Source organism: Citrus sinensis, chromosome 5 (genome assembly GCF_022201045.2).
Source record: "Citrus sinensis cultivar Valencia sweet orange chromosome 5, DVS_A1.0, whole genome shotgun sequence".
In the NCBI taxonomy this organism is placed as follows: domain Eukaryota; kingdom Viridiplantae; phylum Streptophyta; class Magnoliopsida; order Sapindales; family Rutaceae; genus Citrus; species Citrus sinensis.
Genome location: NC_068560.1, coordinates 18,945,051 through 18,970,595, shown reverse-complemented (window position 1 = coordinate 18,970,595; position 25,545 = coordinate 18,945,051). Strand labels below are relative to the sequence as shown.

At 33.5% G+C, this 25,545-nt stretch overlaps 2 protein-coding genes across 28 annotated transcripts in view; one reads left to right on the top strand and one right to left on the bottom strand.

Annotated features, from left to right (window-relative positions):
- LOC112497572 (disease resistance protein At4g27190-like) overlaps nt 1-24,512 on the top strand; it is a 75,729-nt gene extending 51,217 nt beyond the window's left edge. Inside the window, exons 3-10 of one of the 3 annotated variants that reach the window (XM_052441592.1) lie at nt 19,215-19,854; nt 19,962-20,035; nt 20,162-20,656; nt 20,814-20,966; nt 21,895-22,257; nt 22,532-23,053; nt 23,384-23,977; nt 24,320-24,512. In XM_052441592.1, the coding sequence (XP_052297552.1) occupies nt 19,215-19,854; nt 19,962-20,035; nt 20,162-20,656; nt 20,814-20,966; nt 21,895-22,257; nt 22,532-23,053; nt 23,384-23,977; nt 24,320-24,379 (2,901 nt within the window). In that variant the 3' untranslated portion in view covers nt 24,380-24,512. The remainder of the gene's footprint in view (nt 1-19,214; nt 19,855-19,961; nt 20,036-20,161; nt 20,657-20,813; nt 20,967-21,894; nt 22,258-22,531; nt 23,054-23,383; nt 23,978-24,319) is intronic. The other 2 variants (XM_052441591.1, XM_052441593.1) reach the window with 2 other exon arrangements.
- LOC102627538 (protein ENHANCED DISEASE RESISTANCE 2-like) overlaps nt 1-25,545 on the bottom strand; it is a 109,010-nt gene that overhangs the window by 43,053 nt on the left and 40,412 nt on the right. For 21 of the 25 annotated variants that reach the window (XM_052441663.1, XM_052441645.1, XM_052441660.1 and 18 more), the window contains 2 exons: nt 25,449-25,544; nt 25,249-25,350 (listed from right to left, as the gene is read on the bottom strand). The exons of 3 other annotated variants lie outside the window; for them this stretch is intronic. In XM_052441663.1, coding sequence (XP_052297623.1) covers nt 25,249-25,350; nt 25,449-25,544 — 198 coding nt within the window. Of the gene's footprint in view, nt 1-24,823; nt 25,115-25,248; nt 25,351-25,448; nt 25,545 lie in introns of those variants that run through there. One more of the 25 variants, XM_052441665.1, reaches the window with a different exon arrangement.

The window sequence follows — 25,545 nt, the reverse complement described above, 5'->3', positions numbered from 1 at the left end:
AGTTATTTAAGTTGTAGTATCTAATAAGTTCTATTAATAGTGAGCGCATATATGTAATATATAAAAATAAGCATTTTAGTTATTATCCACTTGTTCGCTTGAAATCGTTCTCAGTTTTTTTTTTTCTTTTGCCTAAAATTCCAAGAAAAATATATAAAAGAAGAAGAACTCTTTTTTTTTGTTTGGGGGGGGGGGGGGGGGGTTTGTGGGCTCCTCTGTTTTCATTCCCTTGTTTTGAAATTATCTATCATCAGTATAATTTCATTTTGAACAACCTAGTAAAGGACTAAAGGAGAATGGTTTAGATTAGTTGCTTGGATTCCCTTGTCTTGGGGCTGTGTGGTCAAGCCTGTCTATCAGGCGGATTCAGATTTTGAAAGTTATCTAAATCTTCTTCTCTATGTAAGCGTATACAATGATTTTGCGAAAGACAGATGCAAAAACAGTACCAGTAAGCATATTTATTTATCAAAGATGTCAAGCTCTGATGCTCAGATATGGATAGTCCCATTTTTTGGTCAGGGACATCTCTTTCCATGCATTGAATTATGCAAGCAAATCGCTCCTCAAAATTACCAATCTACCCTCATCGTTACCTCTCAAGTTCCCATAACCACAGTTACCCATTACTCTTTTCACTAAAGGCACGCGGAGTACAGGACAATGCAGCGATGCCAAACAAGAATGCTTAGGATAAAGAGAGAAAGATGAAACAGAATAATGTAAAAATTTTATTCAGGAAACAGCGATGCCAAACCATTCCCCTGTTTTTCAGTTTGGTGATTGGAAGTAACAATATTTGCATGTACTCTTTATTTATTTATTTTTCAATTTTTAACTAATTCATTCTTATTCTTCTCAAAGCGTTTGGTAAATTATATGATAATCTGATGAGATCTCTAACATTAACGTCCGCATAATCTAGTAATGAAACTTCTTTATTTTATAATAATCAAATTGAAGATTTGTTCACGCAGTTTTGTATGATGACGAGTTTTTATTTTTCTGTTAAACATAAGATCAGTTTCTAAATAATGTCCATGTGGAATTAGTAATAACGAAGCATCATTTGTGGACAGAACAATTAAAATAACAAAAAGTATAACTGATCAACTCACTATTCATCCTACTTTGATGATTGCACTTTAGTTTCTTTCTAAAATGTCATTCTTCATTCAGGCTTTTGCTTTATCTTTTATCAGGCATCTTACGAAGCTTTTCCCTACTAACAAGCTCTGTAAATCAATGTGCTTTTCAATTTCGCAGGATACAAGTAATGTATATGCCAAAATTATTCAAGCACAACAAGTATCTGTTCGTCGAAGACTTCAACTAAATTATTTCATTAGAAAATATGAAACGCTTCGTAAGGTATTTTGCCCGATCCATTTCTTGTATCTCACTGCATTCTTTATTAAAGCTTCGTCTTTGTTCTTGATTGGGAACTTCAAAATTAAATCTTAAAAATCGGGTATAAAATGGGTGCTTGGTTAAGTCTTCTTCTTTTGCAATTCATTGTTACTGCTCTTTTCAGCATTTTACTCACAAATTCCTCTGCAGTTAACAGTGATCTTTTGCTCACTAAAATATTGTTCTTAATAATTTCTTTTAATACCAGTTCTTACTCAATATTCAAGGCGAATAGAGAGCTCATCAACTCTCTGATCCCAAATAATTAAAGAGGTACACATGCTCCTAAATCCTCTAATAATTTCTTTTAACAGCAGTTCTTATTTAATTTCCGTCTATTTTCCGAGAAAAATTTCTCCGGTTTGTTTGAATCTATCTTCCCAAAAAAAATGAGGTTTTTACAAAAAGCGCGGGTTTTTATTCAGACTCTAAAAAATTTGAAACCATGTTAATGGTTATCGGACGAGCTATTTGAAAGGGGAACATATCATGTACTACAATTACAATAAACTGCATTTCTTAATAAACAAGGGGTACTTCCGAAACTCTGGCGTACGATCCATGACCCCTGCGTGATTCATCGCTTAAAATCGAGAAAGAGTGGAAAACAAATTCAACAGGGAGAAAAAAAGAACATGAAGTTTGAAGGTACAACCCATCACTGAAGCCTGAAGGCAACGATACCTAAATGTATGCCGTCTTTGGACAACCTGAAGAGTACTATGCAATGAAGGATTTGCCTGCACAGAAACGAGAAACATAAAGAAGAGACACACGAAGCATTTTACCGTTTTGAGATCTTTGCAGCATGCAAAAAATGTGAATTACAACAATGCAATATCCGATATGCACATTGGATTTATATAAGTATATATAATTAAATTCTAAATTTGAACTCTTAAAATTATTATATTATTTGGATTTATCAAGAACTTACATGTACAGTAGGTATTATGCTAGCATATGTAAGAATAATTTTAATGCATGCAGCATTTAGAAGGTACTAAAGTAGAAACAAAAATTTGAGCTTGCGACAAGAGGTGATCCGTGGATTCCCCAGTTTAGTAATTAAAAAAATCAAAAAAGAGAAGAAACAGGGGCTCTCTTTTCTTATTCCCCTGTTTAATAACAATGAAAACAGAACAGAGGATAAACGGAGGCTATCCTTTCATTCCCCTGTTTTTCTGTTTGGTGATTTTTGTTAAGAGTATGATTAGTCAACTGCTGAGTCAGCAGCTACGCTGGCAAGCCGTTAGCAAGTTGTTATTCAAGCGTTGCTCTGTTTAGTTATTTCCCGCTAAAAGTTTGTTAAGCTGAGCTGTATTGAGTTCACGTGTTTGTTTCATATAGAAGGTTCCAGTGAGTAGTATAAATACTGTTGTATATTGAACCAAATATAGATTGATAAGATGGTTTTAGATTCATTCTAGCTACATAATTTTCTCTGTATTTTTCCTTCACTTTCTGAGTAAACAAACAGGAAAAGCTTCTTTAACTTGGTATCAGAGCTAGATCCAATGGCTCTAACGAACTCAAATTCACAATCTAATACCAATGCCATAGCTTCTTTCACCTTCACTACACCAGTCAAATTAGATCGTACAAATTACACGATCTGGAAACAACAGGTGCTCTCTTCAGTTCGAGGCAATGGACTTGAGTCTTATATTGATGGATCAAAGCTATGTCCTGATCAATTTCTTTCACCTGGATCTGAAGGCACTTCGTCAATCTCTGAAGGTCATGAAAATCCAGTAGATGCTGTGTGGAAACGCCAAGATCAGCTTCTGCTTAGCTGGATTATGTCATCCATAGGTGTTAAGATACTCAGCCTTGTTGTAAGTTCCAACACCTCTCTGAAGGTCATTTCGGTCTGCGGTGCCGTTTTCCTTCTTATTCTCACCGTCATCCAAGCTGTATGCTCTGTTATACAAGTGTTGTCTCAGCCCAAAAATATCTGGTGACGAAAACCTTCTATGCGGTATTTGTATGTCGTTTTCGAGTTGCTGTTTTTTTTTTTAATTTTAATTTTTATTCTGAAGTAATTTTATCATGGATTTGTTAATTTTACTTGAATGTTGAACAAGCCTTTACTTTTCTCTCTCTCTTTTTTTTTTAAATGAAATGAAATAAAAGGTGGGGGTATACCCTACAGATTATTCTCTCCACTCTATAATTAGTATTGGTTTTACCACATGAAAAATTAATGTTAAACGATAAATTTATTTACTTGAATATTTTAATTATGTCATGAACCAATTGACAGGCTAAAGAATTAACTTTCAATTTTCAACAGTATAAGACTAATAAATAGCATAAACTAATTTTTATTTTCATTTAAATTAATCTAATCCTACCAACTTCATGTGGTTTTCATATTGGTTGGTTTCATGTATCACAAGAATTGTTAGGCACCGACTAACTCAAGTATATGTTAAACATCTCACATGAATAATCGTCTAAGGAAATTTAACTATCTAAAACTAACCTTCTTAATTTAAATCTCATCTACTAGTAAAAGTATAACCATTCTCCGTCAACTTATCTTCCTCATTATATAACAAAAGATGCTTAGTGAAATATGAAAAAAAAAATTGTTATAATAATTATGTCAAAGTGGTCAAGATCCAGCCACTAGGCTTGAGAGCTTGGGTTCAAAGCCACATGAACTCATTTCAATTCTTTATTTTGTAAATGTGGGATTAGGGATAGATTTGTCTATGACTATTTGCTTATCGAGTAATTAATTAGAACAAAATTATTAATTTTAGTTGAACAGCTGTAGAGTGTGCCATGTGGCAGGCTCACATCAAAGATGTCAAATCAGGGGAGGCCTATTTACTCCCTGGGGTACCTGAGGATATGGCTTTATTTGAATCGAATCTTAGACGTAGGCCTTGTGGGCCCCCTCCTAGTGGTCCATCGCTTCTGCGGAGTGCACCCGGTTCAGGGAAAATAGGTCCACTAGAACCCGGTGATCAACCACACTGCATGAAGGAAGTGAAGGGATCGATGGCGTTGATGTTCTAACACATGTAATGATCTTGAGGGACCATTTATTAATTATTTAGCCAATCAAATGGGAAAGCCGGTGTGGGGAGTGGGCCCATTGTTACCTGAACGATTTTACAAATTGGTCTGTTCAGTGTTTCATGATCGTGAGACGAGAACCAACCAGCAGAGTTCTAACATGACTGAAAATGAGATCGTTTAATGATTGGATTTGAAATCACGTAGATTTGTGCTATACATATAATTATTGATACTGAGTCATCAATCAACGGGTGGATTCTTATCTCATTGTAGGTGGAATTCAACTGTGGAAGCAATTGGTTGTGAGCTCCCAATTTTAGCATGGCCAATTAGAGGTGATCAACATTACAATGCCAAATTGGTGATCAATCATCTCAAGGTGGGGACATGATTTCTGATGATCAATCAAAATCGATTCAAAAGGATGATATCGTGAGCGGTATAGAAAAGCTTATGAGTGATCAAGAGATTAACAAACGAGCTCGCTTGCTTCGCCGTATATTTAATCGTGGCTTTCCTATGAGTTCGGCGGCTTCTTTGAATGCTTTCAAAGATCTTTTTAGCTCTTTAAAAAAAAAACAGATCTTGTTAGCCAGAAATGAATTTAACAAAAACAATTACCGTGTATATTATTAACGAAAAGGCTTTGATTCCATTGGCTTGGGTGTAAATATATCTACTTTATCAAGAACAGACATCTCAGCACCTCCATAATACTATATGTAAGCTTTCGTTAATGGACTGCATTAAATCATTAAATCAGAAGTCTTTCAAAGAATCTAAAATAAAAAAGATGGCACATCCTCCATCCAAACAACAAAAGCATGGACTCGCAACGCAAGTCTTGCTAATTAATGAATAAGTAGTCATATTCCACCGAGCAACATAATGTACATCAAGTTGTTGGAGAGGCACCATATGCACAAAATGTTGATATTGTTTAATGTTTAATATTATGGGGAAGTTTTTAATAGATCTTCATTTCCCTTGCATATTGCGAGCTTATAACCAACAATGGGACTATATAGTTGAGGGACAAATAAAAAGGGAAATTTTTTACCTTTGGCTAAATTTTAATGTCAATAATATAGGAGCTGAATTCACTTTAATATGATATCGACATATGTATAAAATTTCTTAAGTAAATAGATTTTGCATAAAAGGTATCGACCCAGAGTCAGAGGAAAAATTAAATGGAATGTTTTTTAATACAACAATCACTGGTGACACTGTTTGGGCATCGTTTGAGAGTACTAAAATATCTACTACCAACTCTATTCTAGTTGAAGAATGGACTTGTCGTTAGATGAGGTTGTTCCCATTGAAGCTATTAAAGAAAGAAAAGGAAAAAGAGTGTCTGCATAATAGTGCAGCAAGTTTAATGAGTGGATAATATTATAGTTATATATATTTTTTTACACACATGTATATAATATTATATTGCTATGAACTAGTTTGATTACAACGGTTTTATGCACATAAAAGTTTATATAAAGATTAATTTTTTGCATTTTCTTTTTTGCACTTAATTTATTAATCAATTTAATAATATGTTAGTATTTGCTATATCACGAACTACATAACAAATTTTTCAGTTACAAAAATATTGAAGTTAATTTTATTGCAAATTAAAATAGTTAATAAAAAATTATTTAAATATGTAATAAAGAAAATAGAATGCTCTTAAAAAATCTAGTAAGTAAAAAAAATGATTTAAACAACAATATTCAAAATAAATTACAAATAAGTAAATAAGTATATTTTTGTCATTGTATGTGAACATTTTACACTTTTAATTTTCATTATGTGAACATTTTGCACTTTTAATTTTCATTTTCCAGATTTGTATAGTAAACCATTTTAAAACTTATTCTCAAATAGTTATTATTTACCAAACGCCTTACTAAATTATTTGTAAAATTATATATTTCTTTTAGAATCAAGGTAGAAGTTAATTCTTAGAAAGTAAAAAAAAAAAAAATCTCAAACATACGAATATATAAAAACCTCAATCAAGCACAAGAAGTTATTTGAGTTGTAGTATCTAATAAGTTCTATCAATAGTGAGCTCGTTTATCAAATATATAAAAATAAATATTTTAGTTATTATGCAAAAACAGTTCTAGTAAGTATATCTATTTATCAAATATGTCCTCTGATGCTCAGATTCAGATATGGATAGTCCTTTTTTTGGTCAGGGACATTTCCGTCCATGCCTTGAATTATGCAAGCAAATCGCTCCTCAAAATTACCAATCTACCCTCATCGTGACCTCTCACGTACCCATAACCACAGTTACCCATTCCTCTTTTCACAAAGGCACACAGATTACAGGACAATGCAGCGATCCCAACCAAGAATGCTTAGGATAAAGACAGAGAGATCAAATAGAATAATGTAAAAATTTATTCAGTAAACCCACTAGATTTGCTAGCAAAGTGGTACTTTCAGGCAAAACACCTACTTCTGGTTTAGGACAGGCTCCTCTGTTTTCATTTCCCTGTTTTCCTATTTGGTGGTTGCAAAAATTTATATCTAAATAACGAATAGTTATAGAGTTAAAAATAAAATTTGTGATAAAATTTAAAAAATATGCATTTATGTCTAATTATATTGTAATTAAATCCAAGTCTGAACACTATCAGACATTCGAGTAAATACATAAAGAGATTGATCATTTAATGTCGTTCTCAATTTTGACTTCTTAATGCTGCAGCAACCGTCACACTTTCTATACAATTATTCAATCATAACGTAAAGAGAGATTGAAAAGAGAGAGAGAGAGGATAATCAGGGACTCGTCTGTTATCATTCCCCTGTTTTTCAGTTTGGTGATTGGAAGTAACAATATTTGCATGTACTCTTTATTTATTTATTTTTAAATTTTTAACTAATTCATTCTTGTTCTTCTCAAAGCGTTTGGTAAATTATATGATAATCTGATGAGATCTCTAACATTAACGTCCGCATAATCTAGTAATGAAACTTCTTTATTTTATAATAATCAAATTGAAGATTTGTTCACGCAGTTTTGTATGATGACGAGTTTTTATTTTTCTGTTAAACATAAGATCAGTTTCTAAATAATGTCCATGTGGAATTAGTAATAACGAAGCATCATTTGTGGACAGAACAATTAAAATAACAAAAAGTATAACTGATCAACTCACTATTCATCCTACTTTGATGATTGCACTTTAGTTTCTTTCTAAAATGTCATTCTTCATTCAGGCTTTTGCTTTATCTTTTATCAGGCATCTTACGAAGCTTTTCCCTACTAACAAGCTCTGTAAATCAATGTGCTTTTCAATTTCGCAGGATACAAGTAATGTATATGCCAAAATTATTCAAGCACAACAAGTATCTGTTCGTCGAAGACTTCAACTAAATTATTTCATTAGAAAATATGAAACGCTTCGTAAGGTATTTTGCCCTATCCATTTCTTGTATCTCACTGCATGCTTTATTAAAGTTTCGTCTTTGTTCTTGATTGGGAACTTCAAAATTAAATCTTAAAAATCGGGTATAAAAGGGGTGCTTGGTTAAGTCTTCTTCTTTTGCAATTCATTGTTACTGCTCTTTTCAGCATTTTACTCACAAATTCCTCTGCAGTTAACAGTGATCTTTTGCTCACTACAATATATTGTTCTTAATAATTTCTTTTAATACCAGTTCTTACTCAATAATCAAGGCGAATAGAGAGCTCATCAACTCTCTGATCCCAAATAATTAAAGAGGTACACATGCTCCTAAATCCTCTAATAATTTCTTTTAACAGCAGTTCTTATTTAATTTCCGTCTATTTTCCGAGAAAAATTTCTCCGGTTTGTTTGAATCTATCTTCCCAAAAAAAATGAGGTTTTTACAAAAAGCGCGGGTTTTTATTCAGACTCTAAAAAATTTGAAACCATGTTAATGGTTATCGGACGAGCTATTTGAAAGGGGAACATATCATGTACTACAATTACAATAAACTGCATTTCTTAATAAACAAGGGGTACTTCCGAAACTCTGGCGTACGATCCATGACCCCTGCGTGATTCATCGCTTAAAATCGAGAAAGAGTGGAAAACAAATTCAACAGGGAGAAAAAAAGAACATGAAGTTTGAAGGTACAACCCATCACTGAAGCCTGAAGGCAACGATACCTAAATGTATGCCGTCTTTGGACAACCTGAAGAGTACTATGCAATGAAGGATTTGCCTGCACAGAAACGAGAAACATAAAGAAGAGACACACGAAGCATTTTACCGTTTTGAGATCTTTGCAGCATGCAAAAAATGTGAATTACAACAATGCAATATCCGATATGCACATTGGATTTATATAAGTATATATAATTAAATTCTAAATTTGAACTCTTAAAATTATTATATTATTTGGATTTATCAAGAACTTACATGTACAGTAGGTATTATGCTAGCATATGTAAGAATAATTTTAATGCATGCAGCATTTAGAAGGTACTAAAGTAGAAACAAAAATTTGAGCTTGCGACAAGAGGTGATCCGTGGATTCCCCAGTTTAGTAATTAAAAAAATCAAAAAAGAGAAGAAACAGGGGCTCTCTTTTCTTATTCCCCTGTTTAATAACAATGAAAACAGAACAGAGGATAAACGGAGGCTATCCTTTCATTCCCCTGTTTTTCTGTTTGGTGATTTTTGTTAAGAGTATGATTAGTCAACTGCTGAGTCAGCAGCTACGCTGGCAAGCCGTTAGCAAGTTGTTATTCAAGCGTTGCTCTGTTTAGTTATTTCCCGCTAAAAGTTTGTTAAGCTGAGCTGTATTGAGTTCACGTGTTTGTTTCATATAGAAGGTTCCAGTGAGTAGTATAAATACTGTTGTATATTGAACCAAATATAGATTGATAAGATGGTTTTAGATTCATTCTAGCTACATAATTTTCTCTGTATTTTTCCTTCACTTTCTGAGTAAACAAACAGGAAAAGCTTCTTTAACTTGGTATCAGAGCTAGATCCAATGGCTCTAACGAACTCAAATTCACAATCTAATACCAATGCCATAGCTTCTTTCACCTTCACTACACCAGTCAAATTAGATCGTACAAATTACACGATCTGGAAACAACAGGTGCTCTCTTCAGTTCGAGGCAATGGACTTGAGTCTTATATTGATGGATCAAAGCTATGTCCTGATCAATTTCTTTCACCTGGATCTGAAGGCACTTCGTCAATCTCTGAAGGTCATGAAAATCCAGTAGATGCTGTGTGGAAACGCCAAGATCAGCTTCTGCTTAGCTGGATTATGTCATCCATAGGTGTTAAGATACTCAGCCTTGTTGTAAGTTCCAACACCTCTCTGAAGGTCATTTCGGTCTGCGGTGCCGTTTTCCTTCTTATTCTCACCGTCATCCAAGCTGTATGCTCTGTTATACAAGTGTTGTCTCAGCCCAAAAATATCTGGTGACGAAAACCTTCTATGCGGTATTTGTATGTCGTTTTCGAGTTGCTGTTTTTTTTTTTAATTTTAATTTTTATTCTGAAGTAATTTTATCATGGATTTGTTAATTTTACTTGAATGTTGAACAAGCCTTTACTTTTCTCTCTCTCTTTTTTTTTTAAATGAAATGAAATAAAAGGTGGGGGTATACCCTACAGATTATTCTCTCCACTCTATAATTAGTATTGGTTTTACCACATGAAAAATTAATGTTAAACGATAAATTTATTTACTTGAATATTTTAATTATGTCATGAACCAATTGACAGGCTAAAGAATTAACTTTCAATTTTCAACAGTATAAGACTAATAAATAGCATAAACTAATTTTTATTTTCATTTAAATTAATCTAATCCTACCAACTTCATGTGGTTTTCATATTGGTTGGTTTCATGTATCACAAGAATTGTTAGGCACCGACTAACTCAAGTATATGTTAAACATCTCACATGAATAATCGTCTAAGGAAATTTAACTATCTAAAACTAACCTTCTTAATTTAAATCTCATCTACTAGTAAAAGTATAACCATTCTCCGTCAACTTATCTTCCTCATTATATAACAAAAGATGCTTAGTGAAATATGAAAAAAAAAATTGTTATAATAATTATGTCAAAGTGGTCAAGATCCAGCCACTAGGCTTGAGAGCTTGGGTTCAAAGCCACATGAACTCATTTCAATTCTTTATTTTGTAAATGTGGGATTAGGGATAGATTTGTCTATGACTATTTGCTTATCGAGTAATTAATTAGAACAAAATTATTAATTTTAGTTGAACAGCTGTAGAGTGTGCCATGTGGCAGGCTCACATCAAAGATGTCAAATCAGGGGAGGCCTATTTACTCCCTGGGGTACCTGAGGATATGGCTTTATTTGAATCGAATCTTAGACGTAGGCCTTGTGGGCCCCCTCCTAGTGGTCCATCGCTTCTGCGGAGTGCACCCGGTTCAGGGAAAATAGGTCCACTAGAACCCGGTGATCAACCACACTGCATGAAGGAAGTGAAGGGATCGATGGCGTTGATGTTCTAACACATGTAATGATCTTGAGGGACCATTTATTAATTATTTAGCCAATCAAATGGGAAAGCCGGTGTGGGGAGTGGGCCCATTGTTACCTGAACGATTTTACAAATTGGTCTGTTCAGTGTTTCATGATCGTGAGACGAGAACCAACCAGCAGAGTTCTAACATGACTGAAAATGAGATCGTTTAATGATTGGATTTGAAATCACGTAGATTTGTGCTATACATATAATTATTGATACTGAGTCATCAATCAACGGGTGGATTCTTATCTCATTGTAGGTGGAATTCAACTGTGGAAGCAATTGGTTGTGAGCTCCCAATTTTAGCATGGCCAATTAGAGGTGATCAACATTACAATGCCAAATTGGTGATCAATCATCTCAAGGTGGGGACATGATTTCTGATGATCAATCAAAATCGATTCAAAAGGATGATATCGTGAGCGGTATAGAAAAGCTTATGAGTGATCAAGAGATTAACAAACGAGCTCGCTTGCTTCGCCGTATATTTAATCGTGGCTTTCCTATGAGTTCGGCGGCTTCTTTGAATGCTTTCAAAGATCTTTTTAGCTCTTTAAAAAAAAAACAGATCTTGTTAGCCAGAAATGAATTTAACAAAAACAATTACCGTGTATATTATTAACGAAAAGGCTTTGATTCCATTGGCTTGGGTGTAAATATATCTACTTTATCAAGAACAGACATCTCAGCACCTCCATAATACTATATGTAAGCTTTCGTTAATGGACTGCATTAAATCATTAAATCAGAAGTCTTTCAAAGAATCTAAAATAAAAAAGATGGCACATCCTCCATCCAAACAACAAAAGCATGGACTCGCAACGCAAGTCTTGCTAATTAATGAATAAGTAGTCATATTCCACCGAGCAACATAATGTACATCAAGTTGTTGGAGAGGCACCATATGCACAAAATGTTGATATTGTTTAATGTTTAATATTATGGGGAAGTTTTTAATAGATCTTCATTTCCCTTGCATATTGCGAGCTTATAACCAACAATGGGACTATATAGTTGAGGGACAAATAAAAAGGGAAATTTTTTACCTTTGGCTAAATTTTAATGTCAATAATATAGGAGCTGAATTCACTTTAATATGATATCGACATATGTATAAAATTTCTTAAGTAAATAGATTTTGCATAAAAGGTATCGACCCAGAGTCAGAGGAAAAATTAAATGGAATGTTTTTTAATACAACAATCACTGGTGACACTGTTTGGGCATCGTTTGAGAGTACTAAAATATCTACTACCAACTCTATTCTAGTTGAAGAATGGACTTGTCGTTAGATGAGGTTGTTCCCATTGAAGCTATTAAAGAAAGAAAAGGAAAAAGAGTGTCTGCATAATAGTGCAGCAAGTTTAATGAGTGGATAATATTATAGTTATATATATTTTTTTACACACATGTATATAATATTATATTGCTATGAACTAGTTTGATTACAACGGTTTTATGCACATAAAAGTTTATATAAAGATTAATTTTTTGCATTTTCTTTTTTGCACTTAATTTATTAATCAATTTAATAATATGTTAGTATTTGCTATATCACGAACTACATAACAAATTTTTCAGTTACAAAAATATTGAAGTTAATTTTATTGCAAATTAAAATAGTTAATAAAAAATTATTTAAATATGTAATAAAGAAAATAGAATGCTCTTAAAAAATCTAGTAAGTAAAAAAAATGATTTAAACAACAATATTCAAAATAAATTACAAATAAGTAAATAAGTATATTTTTGTCATTGTATGTGAACATTTTACACTTTTAATTTTCATTATGTGAACATTTTGCACTTTTAATTTTCATTTTCCAGATTTGTATAGTAAACCATTTTAAAACTTATTCTCAAATAGTTATTATTTACCAAACGCCTTACTAAATTATTTGTAAAATTATATATTTCTTTTAGAATCAAGGTAGAAGTTAATTCTTAGAAAGTAAAAAAAAAAAAAATCTCAAACATACGAATATATAAAAACCTCAATCAAGCACAAGAAGTTATTTGAGTTGTAGTATCTAATAAGTTCTATCAATAGTGAGCTCGTTTATCAAATATATAAAAATAAATATTTTAGTTATTATGCAAAAACAGTTCTAGTAAGTATATCTATTTATCAAATATGTCCTCTGATGCTCAGATTCAGATATGGATAGTCCTTTTTTTGGTCAGGGACATTTCCGTCCATGCCTTGAATTATGCAAGCAAATCGCTCCTCAAAATTACCAATCTACCCTCATCGTGACCTCTCACGTACCCATAACCACAGTTACCCATTCCTCTTTTCACAAAGGCACACAGATTACAGGACAATGCAGCGATCCCAACCAAGAATGCTTAGGATAAAGACAGAGAGATCAAATAGAATAATGTAAAAATTTATTCAGTAAACCCACTAGATTTGCTAGCAAAGTGGTACTTTCAGGCAAAACACCTACTTCTGGTTTAGGACAGGCTCCTCTGTTTTCATTTCCCTGTTTTCCTATTTGGTGGTTGCAAAAATTTATATCTAAATAACGAATAGTTATAGAGTTAAAAATAAAATTTGTGATAAAATTTAAAAAATATGCATTTATGTCTAATTATATTGTAATTAAATCCAAGTCTGAACACTATCAGACATTCGAGTAAATACATAAAGAGATTGATCATTTAATGTCGTTCTCAATTTTGACTTCTTAATGCTGCAGCAACCGTCACACTTTCTATACAATTATTCAATCATAACGTAAAGAGAGATTGAAAAGAGAGAGAGAGAGGATAATCAGGGACTCGTCTGTTATCATTCCCCTGTTTTTCAGTTTGGTGATTGGAAGTAACAATATTTGCATGTACTCTTTATTTATTTATTTTTAAATTTTTAACTAATTCATTCTTGTTCTTCTCAAAGCGTTTGGTAAATTATATGATAATCTGATGAGATCTCTAACATTAACGTCCGCATAATCTAGTAATGAAACTTCTTTATTTTATAATAATCAAATTGAAGATTTGTTCACGCAGTTTTGTATGATGACGAGTTTTTATTTTTCTGTTAAACATAAGATCAGTTTCTAAATAATGTCCATGTGGAATTAGTAATAACGAAGCATCATTTGTGGACAGAACAATTAAAATAACAAAAAGTATAACTGATCAACTCACTATTCATCCTACTTTGATGATTGCACTTTAGTTTCTTTCTAAAATGTCATTCTTCATTCAGGCTTTTGCTTTATCTTTTATCAGGCATCTTACGAAGCTTTTCCCTACTAACAAGCTCTGTAAATCAATGTGCTTTTCAATTTCGCAGGATACAAGTAATGTATATGCCAAAATTATTCAAGCACAACAAGTATCTGTTCGTCGAAGACTTCAACTAAATTATTTCATTAGAAAATATGAAACGCTTCGTAAGGTATTTTGCCCTATCCATTTCTTGTATCTCACTGCATGCTTTATTAAAGTTTCGTCTTTGTTCTTGATTGGGAACTTCAAAATTAAATCTTAAAAATCGGGTATAAAAGGGGTGCTTGGTTAAGTCTTCTTCTTTTGCAATTCATTGTTACTGCTCTTTTCAGCATTTTACTCACAAATTCCTCTGCAGTTAACAGTGATCTTTTGCTCACTACAATATATTGTTCTTAATAATTTCTTTTAATACCAGTTCTTACTCAATAATCAAGGCGAATAGAGAGCTCATCAACTCTCTGATCCCAAATAATTAAAGAGGTACACATGCTCCTAAATCCTCTAATAATTTCTTTTAACAGCAGTTCTTATTTAATTTCCGTCTATTTTCCGAGAAAAATTTCTCCGGTTTGTTTTAATCTTATCATTTATGTTGCTTGAGTTGTAAGTTATTGTTCATTTGTAAGGTCTGTGTTCTTATTACTAGCACGGGTTTTTATTCACTCTTAAAACCTCTCTATTAATAGCAAAGACTCTAATCCTCGAGCCCGCGGGGAGGGGGGGGGGGTAAAAAGAATAAAGAATTCGCTGTTTAAGTATCAGTTGTCTCAAAATCAATGTTGTTTTTTTTCTTTTTTTGTTAATTTGTTTGTTATTTTATTAGATTTGCTTTTTACCTAATTTTACTTGAGGATTGAAGATGAGTGAGAAATACCCTTTTTTTCTGAAGCAACCTACAAATTTTAGAATAGGGTAAGAGTATTACAGATTCAATTAATCAAAAAAAGTTATTTACATTCATCATTTGCAAAATTAAGCTTATCATCCCAAATTGAGTTGTTTGCATTAGAAATTTTCTAGCATTCACGAGCATTATATATCATCACGTCACAAGATAGCCTGAAAAACAAGATAAATCAATTTCAGCAACTTGCTCTTTATTGAAATTTTTTTGTTTTGGTTTGCCTGAAATCCCATAAAAAAATTTTATGCAAGAAAAAGAGTTAAGATGAAAAAGAGGTAAAAAAAATCCTGTGTTTTCATTCCCCCTTTTTTTCTTGTTTGGTGAAGAAAATTTATATATCTAAATTTTTATGATTTTCCATTGGGGTTTTATTAAATAAAAAAGAATTAGAAAATGCGATTCTAAATTTACCCTTCTGCATTGAGAAAATGTAATTCTAAATTTACCCTTATGCGTTGAGTGATTATTATTATGTTCTCTTAAGAATTGATAGTGCAATTTTGTGTGATGTGAATTTCATGTTTCTGTTAACACAAACACAGTTTGTAAGTAATGGCCGTGTGGAACTTAATTTTAACCAAGCATCATTTGTGGAAAGAACAAATGAAATAACAAAAAAGCAGCGTTGGCAAAACAAAATCAAACCTTCTTTATTATGCATTAAGCAAATCATATATTATTGATCTTACTTTGATGATTTGCTGTTTAGTTTCTCTCTCAAATGATATTTGTGTGTTTCCGGTATCTGCTTTATGAAAGGAGCACTAATCATTAAAGTCCTAAATTTTAGTATCTGTTGGCTTTGTATCAAAATTGCCAGTTTGTTGTCGTTTATTTCATTGTTTGTTTGTCATTTTTTTAGATTTACTTTGTATCTAAGTTTACTTGAAGACTAAAGATCAGTAGGAAAAGCCCTTTTTCTAAAGCAACATACAGATTTTAGAATACTTACTTTGCAGTGCCCCATTTTAATAATCTAAAAAAAACCAATCCAGCAAGTTCAAATTCAGTCAAATCTAAAAAAGATACATATTTGTTTTTAAGGAGTAGATGATAGCTATTAAACTTTGGTTAAAGATCTTTTAGGCCGAATTGAAATTCAGTCAATCATAAATCAACCAATCCAACGAGTTCAAGTACAGAGTCAATTGAATAAATTCTTCTGAAATTGAGTTGTTTCCATTAGAAATTTTCCTGCTGTCACGAGCACTATCATCAAAACAAGAGTTAAGGTTTAAAAAAAAAAAAGTAAAACAAGATTCCTCTGTTTTCATTCCCCTGTTTTTCCGTTTGGTGATTGAAAAATTTTATCTCTAAATTTTTATAATTTTCCATCGAGATTTATATTTAAATAAGAAGTTAGAAAAAATCTAATTCTAAATTTATGCATTGAAGGATTATTATTATATTCTCTTAAAATTGGTTACAATATCAATTAAATAGCTAATAGAGTTATTGATCAATTTGTTAAAAATGAACATGTGTTCTGTTTATATAATAAAACGAAACACGGGACGCACGCTTAAGTCTTGTTCTTCTACAATTCAGTGGTATTGCTTTACTCCCATAAACTCTTTACTCACATTCCTCCGCAGTTAACAGTGATCTTTTGCTCATTAAAGTTGTTCTTATACATCCAAAGCCAATAGGGAAGCTCATAAACTCTGATCCTAGATAATTAAAGAGGTGAACTTGTTCTAAACTGTTTAATAATTTCTTTTAATAGCATAATTTCTAATCCTTGATCTTGATAGCAGTTGTTTCTTAATGTCCAACAAAAACTATCCCTTGTTTGTCTTAATCTCGTCATTTAATTTTCTTGAGTTTTAAGTTACTGTTTATTGTTAACTTCTGTGTTCTTATGTAGTATTATCAACGGTTAATTTGCATCTATCTTCCAAAGCTTTCTTTCTTCAAAAAGTTGTTGGTTTTCCATTTGGGCCCGTCAAACCTTTCTCTAAAAAGTTGTTTGTTGTCGTTTCCTTCTTTTTCTTCCCCTCTAGTTCATTTAATTTATTTGAATCCAATTTTTTTTTTTTTTTAACAGCCAAAAACTACATATATATCGTTAAGCAGCAGGCAATGGCTGTAGAATTCTGTCAAGGTGTTTTTTCAAGCATTATATCAGAAGGCGCAAAGGCATTGTTCGAACCGATTATGCGGCAGATCTCTTATGTGTTCAAGTACCAGAGCTACATAGAAGAGCTGAAAGATCAAGTGAAGGAGTTGGGAGGTATAAACGAAATGGTGCAACAACATGTTTATCATGCTACCCGACAAGGGGAAGAGATTTATCAGCGTGTCAAAGATTGGCGAAGTAGGGTTGAATCTACGGAGGGGGTTGCAAAATCTATCATTGACGAAGAAGATGGAGCCAAGAAGTCCTGCTTCAAAGGATTGTGTCCAAATTTGTTGTCTCGTTACAAACTCAGTAAACGAGCAGCAAAGGCCGCAAAAGATGCTGCTAATCTCATGGAAAAAGGCGACAAACTGAAGAGTGATGTTTCCTACGATCCTCCTCCAGAGAGCGCGGCACTTATGGGCGGGAAAGATTTCGAGGCCTTTGACTCAAGAATGAAAGTATTTCAAGATGTTGTGGAGGCGCTGAAGGATGATAAGCTCAACATAATTGGGGTCTACGGGATGGGCGGCGTGGGTAAAACCACGCTTGTCAAGCAAGTTGCGAAGCAAGTAATGGAAGATAAGTTGTTCGATAAGGTCGCTATGGCTGAGGTAACAGAGAACCCAGATCATCAGAAAATTCAAGACAAACTTGCTTCTGATTTAGGCATAAAGTTTGAGTTGAATGAGAGTATATTCGACAGAGCAAATCGACTATGTCGAGTATTGAAGAACAAGGAGCGGCATCTCATTATATTGGATAATATTTGGGGAGAACTGGAGTTCGATAAAGTTGGAATTCCTTCCGGGGATGTTGAGAAAGAAAGAATGGATGATCAGAGACGATGCACAATAATACTGACGTCTAGACGTCAAGATTTATTGCGCAATGTTTTGAATTCTCAGAAAGAAATCCAGATCAATGCTTTGTCCAAAGAAGAAGCATTGCAGTTATTTAAGAAGATAGTAGGTGATTCAATGAACAAATCTGCTTCTCAACCTATTGCAGATGAGATCGTTGACAGATGCGGGGGACTTCCCGTTGCACTGATTACACTTGCAAAAGCTTTGAAAAATGAGAGCCTTGACACTTGGAAAGATGTGCGGCGTCAGCTAAGAAGTTCCTATGCAAAAGAAATTGATGGAATGGAAAAAAATGTGTACCTCTCCATAAAATTGAGTTACGACTTCTTGAGAAGCGAGGAAGTAAAATCTCTGTTCCTTCTTTGTGGTCTACTTAGTGAAGGTCAAGCTATACTAGTTCCTTACTTATTGAGATATGGTATGGGTATGGGCTATTTTAAAGAAGTTTACACAGTGGAAGAAGCAAGGAGTAGAGTGCATACGTTGATCGGCAAACTCAAATCTTCATGCTTATTGTTGGACGGTGATGCTGAAGATGAAGTCAAAATGCACGACGTCATTCGTGTAGTTGCTGTATCAATTGCAGAAGACGAGCACATGTTTAATATTCCAAATGTTGATGACGTGGAGAAAAAGATGGAAGAGACAGTACGGAAAGATCCAATTGCTATTTCTTTACTTTATAGAGATATTCAAGAGCTCCCTGAAAGGTTGGAATGTCCCCAACTCAAGTTATTTTTGTTGTTTGCAAAGTATGATAGCTCTTTGCAAGTTTCAGACCACTTTTTTGAAGGGACGGAAAAACTCAAAGTTTTAGATCTTGCCAGAATTCACTTCTCTTCATTACCTTCATCACTTGGTCGCCTCATTAACCTTCAAACATTGTGTTTAGATGGTTGCGGACTAAAAGATATAGCAATCGTTGGACAGCTAAAGAAATTAGAGATTCTCAGCTTCCGAGATTCTGATGTTAAGGAGTTGCCAGTTGTAATTGGTCAATTGGTACGGTTACAATTGCTAGATTTGAGCAATTGTAGAAGCCTTGTAGTGATAGCACCAAATGTCATATCAAAATTTTCACGATTGGAAGAACTATATATGGGTGACAGCTTTTCGCAGTGGGATAAGGTTGAAGGAGGAAGTAACGCCAGTCTTGCTGAATTGAAGGGGCTGTCAAAGCTAACTACTTTGGAGATACAAGTTCGGGATGCCCAAATTCTGCCACAGGATTTGGTCTTAGTGGAATTGCCAAGATATAGGATATGTATAGGAGAAGAGTGGAGCATCTGGCGCGTTAATGCTGAAACATCAAGATTGGTGCGGCTCCATGGGCTAGAAAATGTTAGCACTCTTTTGGAGAATTATGGGACGAAAATGTTGCTGAAGGAAGCTGAAGAGATCCATCTAATCGAACTGAAGGGTGTTCAGAATGTTGTTCATGAATTAGATGATGGGGAAGGTTTTCCACGATTGAAGCATCTTCATGTAGAAAGTTGTTCTGAGATTTTGCATATTGTCGGTTCAGTTGGACGGGTGCATTGTACAGTCTTTCCCTTGCTGGTGTCATTGTCTCTTCGCAATTTGAACAATTTGGAGACAATATGTGGCAGCCAACTCACAGAAGATCAATCTTTCAGCAACTTAAGGATTATAGGAGTACAATCCTGTCACAAATTGAAGCATCTTTTCTCATTCTCCATGGCAAAAAACCTACTGCGGCTTCAAAAAGTATTACTAAGTCTTTGCGATGATCTGGAAATGATTTTTGGTAAGTGTTGAAATTAAGTGTTGGTGGATTTATGAACTTCGCCTCAATTATTTTGAAAAAAAAAACGACAAAGATTAATTATGTGTATTGTTTTTGTTTGTTTATAGGACCCGACAGGGAGAAACCAACAACTTCTTTGGGATTCAACGAAATCATTGCTGATGATGATACTGCTCCAAAGGTGATAAGTTTCTGTTCAATAATTAATTGATTAATTTATTATCACGATTAATTTTCGATCATCAAAAGAATATTATACTAGACGGTTGTACTTGAAGGAACAAAAATGTACGGGTTTTCTTTGCAGGTTATTCTTCCGAGCTTAGAAAAATTGAATCTCACGAGATTAAGAAACATAAAAAAATTATGGGCCGATCATAATCAAGGAATGTACTGTTGTCAAAATTTAACAAAGCTGCACGTGTTCGGTTGTGATCGTATGAAGTATCTGTTTTCGTATTCTATGGTTAATAGTCTTTTGCAACTCCAACATCTTGAAATATGGTCTTGTAAGTCAATGGAAGGGGTAGTCGACACCACGGGGTGGTCAGAAAGAGATGAAGGAAAGTTGATTGAATTAAAGGTTTTTCCTAAACTACACTCCCTGCGGCTAGAAGCGCTTTATAAACTAACAAGCTTTGCCAATACGGGACATATTAATTCAGATTTAGTTGTTGAATTCCCTTCTTTGCTAAAGCTCGAGATTCAGAGTTGCAGTAATATGTTAAGATTCATCTCTACGAGCTCACCAGAAGACACCATTCATTCTGAAATGCAACCTCCTCCTCTCTTTGACGAAAAGGTTTTTTTTTTAATAAAAAAAATTAATTTTAGTCACAATATTTAATTTGTCTTTTCCGTGAGTCTTCTTCAAATTTAGTTAATATCCGCCTCTAATTTAGTTATCAATTGATTATGCCATTAATTGATTAATTAGTTATTTAATCTTTAACTGCCAGGTACGACTTCCTAGTTTGGAGGTATTACATATTGCGTGGATGCGTTATTTGAGAAAAATATGGCACCACCAGCTTGCTTCGGAGTCTTTCAGCAAATTGAAGAATTTGGAGATAGAAGAGTGTGATAACCTAATGAATATTTTTCCTCCATTGGTAAGGTTGCTGTATTCATTTCGATTTTTGTTTTCAAATAACATTCAACAATTTTTTAATCATTTCTGTGTTTACAAATGATATTCAGCCACTGATTATTTATTTCAAGTATCGTACTTCGAACCACCACTCTGAAATCTACGTTTTAAGTCCAGTTTTTAGGTTCGTCAGCATTAGAATCAACAATATAAATTTTTTAAACACGATTCAACAGCATAATATAATTCAATTAAATAGTTTTTGCTCATATCTTAATAAGTACGATTTTCAAAAATTAAAGGATCGTCACTCATCGTAGAGGTTCACAAATTCATCTATATATTTCTCTTTTCCTTAATTCTTCACATTTCGATTGGAAAAAGAAAAAAAGAAAATAAAAGTCTTCAAATTTAATTAATATCTCTTGTTTAGTTACGAATTGATTATGCCATTAATTAACCACAAATTCATGATTATTTACAACTGACCCGTGATTGTAAAGAAATTTCCTTGAGTCTGGAAGTACTTAATAAAGATCCACTTTACAGCAGCAGTCCCTTGTTGACAATATTGGGAAGTCTTTTCCAATTTTTTTTTTCCATTTTTAAATGTACATAAAAAAAGGGGCCAAGGAAAAGGGAAAAAGCGGCATTTTGGTTGAATTTTTTTCCCCAAAAGGAATAGTTGAAATTTGTAAATTTATGCTTAAAAACTGATATCAAGATGCAAAATAAGTCTAAAATATTTAGAAATTGCGTTAAATTCTTTTTACGTTCCTAATAGTAAATAGTGTAAATGCATTTTTATTATCTTTGTTTATCTGGCTTTTATTTATTTATTTATCTTGTTGCTTTTTTTGTTTAACAAAAAATTATCTAGTTGAATGATATTCTTACATTTTTACTTTTTTAATACACACACATATGCACACACTTTTGTTTATTTTCAGGTTGGAATTCCTAGTAGTCTGGTGAATCTTAATGTATCGAAGTGCGATAAGATAGAAGAAATTGTAGGACATGTTGGAGAAGAAGTGAAGGAGAATCGTATTGCTTTCAGCGAATTAAAAGTTTTGGAACTTTATGATTTACCAAGGCTTACCCGCTTTTATTTGGAGAATTATAATCTTGAATTCCCATCATTGGAACGAGTTTCGGTGACACGTTGTCCGAACATGAAGACTTTTTCCCAGGGAATCTTATCCACACCAAAGCTGTACAAAGTGCAAGTTAGTAAAAAGGAAGAGGGTGAATTGTACCATCGGGAAGGCGATAACCTTAATTCCACTATACAGAAGTATTACAAAGAAATGGTATGTGCTTATCGATTCATCCAAATTGCTCATGCATCTCCCTTGCACTTGGACATTTAAAAATATGTTACAAAAAGATGGTCTGTGTTAATCGATTCACCCAAATTGTTCATGCATCTCCCCTACGCTTGCACATTTAAACATATACACCTACCTTGTATATGTAGTTTTAGAAGTTAAAACACAAAACATGTAAGTTTAATGTATATATAAATAATGCCATTCAAAAAAAGAAATTTATATATATCCAGTGCAATTGTTTTGGTTTATGCAGATTGGATTCCGTGACATAGAGGATTTGCAACTCTCAGATTTTCCACGCTTGAGAGAAATATGGCATGGCCAAGCACTGCGTGTCAGCTTCTTCAACAATTTAAGAGAGCTGGTGGTGGATGACTGCACGAATATGTCGAGTGCTATTCCTGCCAATCTGCTACGGTGCTTGAACAATTTGGAATGGCTGGCAGTGTGGAATTGTGATTCACTAGAAGAGGTGCTTCATTTGGAAGAGCTAAATGCTGACAAAGAACATATATGTCCCCTGTTTCCTAAGCTTTTTAGCCTAACGCTCATTGATCTTCCAAAACTCAAAAGATTCTGCAACTTCACTGGGAATATAATTGAACTGCCTAAGTTGGAATGTCTGACTATTGAGAATTGCCCTGATATGGAAACATTCATATCCAATTCTACATTTGTACTGCATATGACAGCGGATAATAAGGAACCTCAAAAATTAAAATCAGAAGAGAACCTCTTCGTGGCTGATCAAATACAACATCTCTTCGATGAGAAGGTAATCATTATTATTATTTTTCCCTTCACATCTCTTCGAGAGAACCTCTTCGTGGTTGATCAAATACACGAGGTGATGAACTATATTAATTATGTGTGTAACATCTCTGTTTTCCTAGCTAATTCATATTGGATTTAGCATCAGATTTCATTTATGTGTTTCAAAGGGTAATCGATTTGATACTTATATTTGGGATCCTACTACAAAGCATACTAATTTGGAAATAAAATATAAAATGCCGTGATTAATCTTGTCCATAAAATATGCAGGGGAAGACTGCAGAAATTGGATACATATTTCCATTTACAACTTAATTTTGTTGATTTTCAGGTTGCATTCCCTAAATTGAGTTGTTTAGAGCTGTCTAGATTACACAAAGTGCAGCATCTCTGGAAGGAAAATGACGAATCCAACAAAGCGTTTGCAAACTTGGAAAGTCTAGAAATATTTGAATGTAGTAAGTTACAGAAATTAGTACCAGCTTCGTGGCATTTGGAAAATCTTGCGACTCTGGAAGTATCGAAGTGTCATGGGTTGATAAATTTATTGACGCTCTCAACATCTGAAAGTCTAGTGAATCTTGAAAGAATGAAGATAACTGATTGCAAAATGATGGAAGAAATTATACAGTCGCAGGTTGGAGAAGAAGCGGAAGATTGCATTGTTTTCAGGAAATTGGAGTACTTGGGACTTGATTGTTTGCCAAGCCTAACAAGCTTTTGTTTGGGTAATTACGCTCTTGAGTTCCCGTCCTTGGAACACGTAGTTGTGAGACAGTGCCCAACAATGAAGATTTTCTCTCAAGGAGTCGTAGACGCACCAAAGCTAAACAAAGTGAAACCCACCGAAGAAGAAGATGGTGATGATGAAGGATGTTGGGAAGGCAACCTCAATGACACCATAAAAAAATTGTTCAATGAAATGGTGAGTATCAATGAAGTGTTGGCACTATCTAGCAAAGTATTTCTATAGCTATTAGCGTGGCATAATATGATTGCTTGACTGAAAATATAAAATAATAATAAATAAATTATGAGGGTTATGTTATGTTTTTGTTTAATCAATCATATTATGACATATTAGTTTGTACAATATTATTTGTGCACAAAAAGTTGTGGTCGTATCATTACTCAATTATATTATGTCATATTAGTTTGTACAACATTATTTGTGCACAAGAGGTTGTGGTCGTATCATTACTCTTGCTTTATTATTATTATGATTGTAATGTATGCTTGCTTACACGAGTAATTACAAAATGTACAGAATTCTAAAGAAAAGATTGAGCCAACTCTTCAGGTAACCAGGCCAACCTCTTGTACATGATTCAACTTGCTTGTTCTCCTGTACTTGAATAATTTGGTTCTAAACACATTTACAACTTTTTAGTCATGCTACAGACTTGCAAGACACTTTGGATTTGTTTGATGCATTCTCCGTTTAAGGAAGGACTTGAATTAGATACTGTTTAAACTTCTGCATTATTCATTCAATTGGTATTTTAAGCATTTGATTTCTAACCAGTCCTGATAGAAGATCATTAGCTGAAGAAAACATCACAACATTTGTGGCATTATCAGAATAAGAATAGTTTTATGAGTATAGTAAAATTAACTCAACCATTATTAAAAGGAATTAATCCGTCAAACTGACTTTCTCAGACCAGAACCCTTTAAATTAAAAGAATTTCGTGAAGGCAAGACCTGATTTTTTTATTAGTATTTTTGTTAGTTGTTGAGTTTTAAAAGTAGTAACTAAAGAATTAGGAAATTTCCTATTAAGTATTCTTTATTTTTTAATGCAAAATTCCCATTCGAAAACACCAATGACTTTCTTTCAAAGTAAATGAGAAATTACAATGAAAACAGGATCAAAATACATGTATGTATGCCTAAAACAAATGATTTTTTTTTTCAATTAAAAAAAAACAGTTGAGGTGAAATGAAACCACAGTCATGATGTCTCTGGTTCCAACTTTGGGACAATAGCAGATTTGAGTTCTATATAAGAAACACGTACAGCCCCAATCAGCCGCTCCGGTAATTCATCTGTAGTATTTGCCTGCATACACGAAGCATTTTACCATTCTGAGAACATTCAAGTATGCAATTATGCAAATTGCAGTACAATATCTCAAAATCATGTCTTTTCCCTTGTGTCATTTAGAAGTGGGGGAAAAAAACAATCATACATACCTGTACAAGGAAAGCCATGTCAACCACCAATGTCATAATTACACCAATTACAAGGCCCAAAACTCCATTAGCAACAGTAGAAGAATCGATGTCGACATCAATCTACAGAAAGATGAACAATGTTAAACCATGTTAAAGGTATTGGACGCTATTTGAAAGGGGAACATCTCATGTACTATAGAAATTCCAAGAGCATTTACTTCTAAGTACTTGGGACCGCGAATATAGTTACAATCAACTGCCTTCCCCAATAAACAAGGGGTGCTTCCAACACTCTGGCGCACTATCCATGACCCC